Raw genomic sequence first — 691 nt, forward strand, 5'->3', positions numbered from 1 at the left:
CGAAAATTTTATTGAATTATAATAATAGGAGACCCTGAATTCGATGCCTTACATTCGTGTTCCTTTCAAGATGGGATGGAGTTAGTTGTTGCTTATATTTCGTTTATCTGCCATAATGCATATCATCACTATCTAAGTATAGCTCTATGAGACAAGAAAAAAAATACAAGAAGTAATTGCGCTCTGCGATGGTCACTTGTTTGTTTACAAGAACGGGCGAGGCGAATCCACGACGGTCCTTCCGTGCTCTTCCACGGTGAACGAGACCAACCTTCTCCACCAGTCGAGAATTTAGCGACGATCATCTAGCCGCCATGAAGGTCTTCAAGGATATGCTGACCGGTATGTTGTGAGCTGTAACGTGGGGATGTTATGGAAACTAGTTTTACCTTCATATGAGACGAGATGTTAACATTTTTTTTGTTTAAAAGCGAGAGGAAGTTGACAGTTTCTCTGAACTTCCACTCCTGTCAAAGTAGGACGAAATTTGCATCCAGTTTCGCATCTAATAGAAGCAGCATTCATACTTACTGTATATTATGAGGAATATTGAAACCTATCGAATTGAAGAAGGGAGGAAATTTCTAGTAGGTTATGTAGGTCATGAATGAGTTAGGCATCCATATATCGTACCCATGTCAGGGCTGGATGGCAGGAATTACTTCTGGTGCAATAAATAGAAAAAAATACG

The 691-nt window shown here is 39.9% G+C and overlaps 1 protein-coding gene across 1 annotated transcript in view; it reads left to right on the forward strand.

The window, feature by feature from the left end:
- Positions 1–187: 187 nt before the first annotated feature.
- The window catches only part of LOC119593195 (translationally-controlled tumor protein homolog), a 15632-nt gene continuing 15128 nt past the window's right edge, over positions 188–691 (forward strand). The window contains exon 1 of the mRNA XM_037942176.1: positions 188–342. Within this exon, the coding sequence (XP_037798104.1) occupies positions 315–342 (28 nt within the window). The 5' untranslated portion in view covers positions 188–314. The remainder of the gene's footprint in view (positions 343–691) is intronic.

This window comes from Penaeus monodon, chromosome 31 (assembly GCF_015228065.2).
Source record: "Penaeus monodon isolate SGIC_2016 chromosome 31, NSTDA_Pmon_1, whole genome shotgun sequence".
Lineage (NCBI taxonomy): Eukaryota > Metazoa > Arthropoda > Malacostraca > Decapoda > Penaeidae > Penaeus > Penaeus monodon.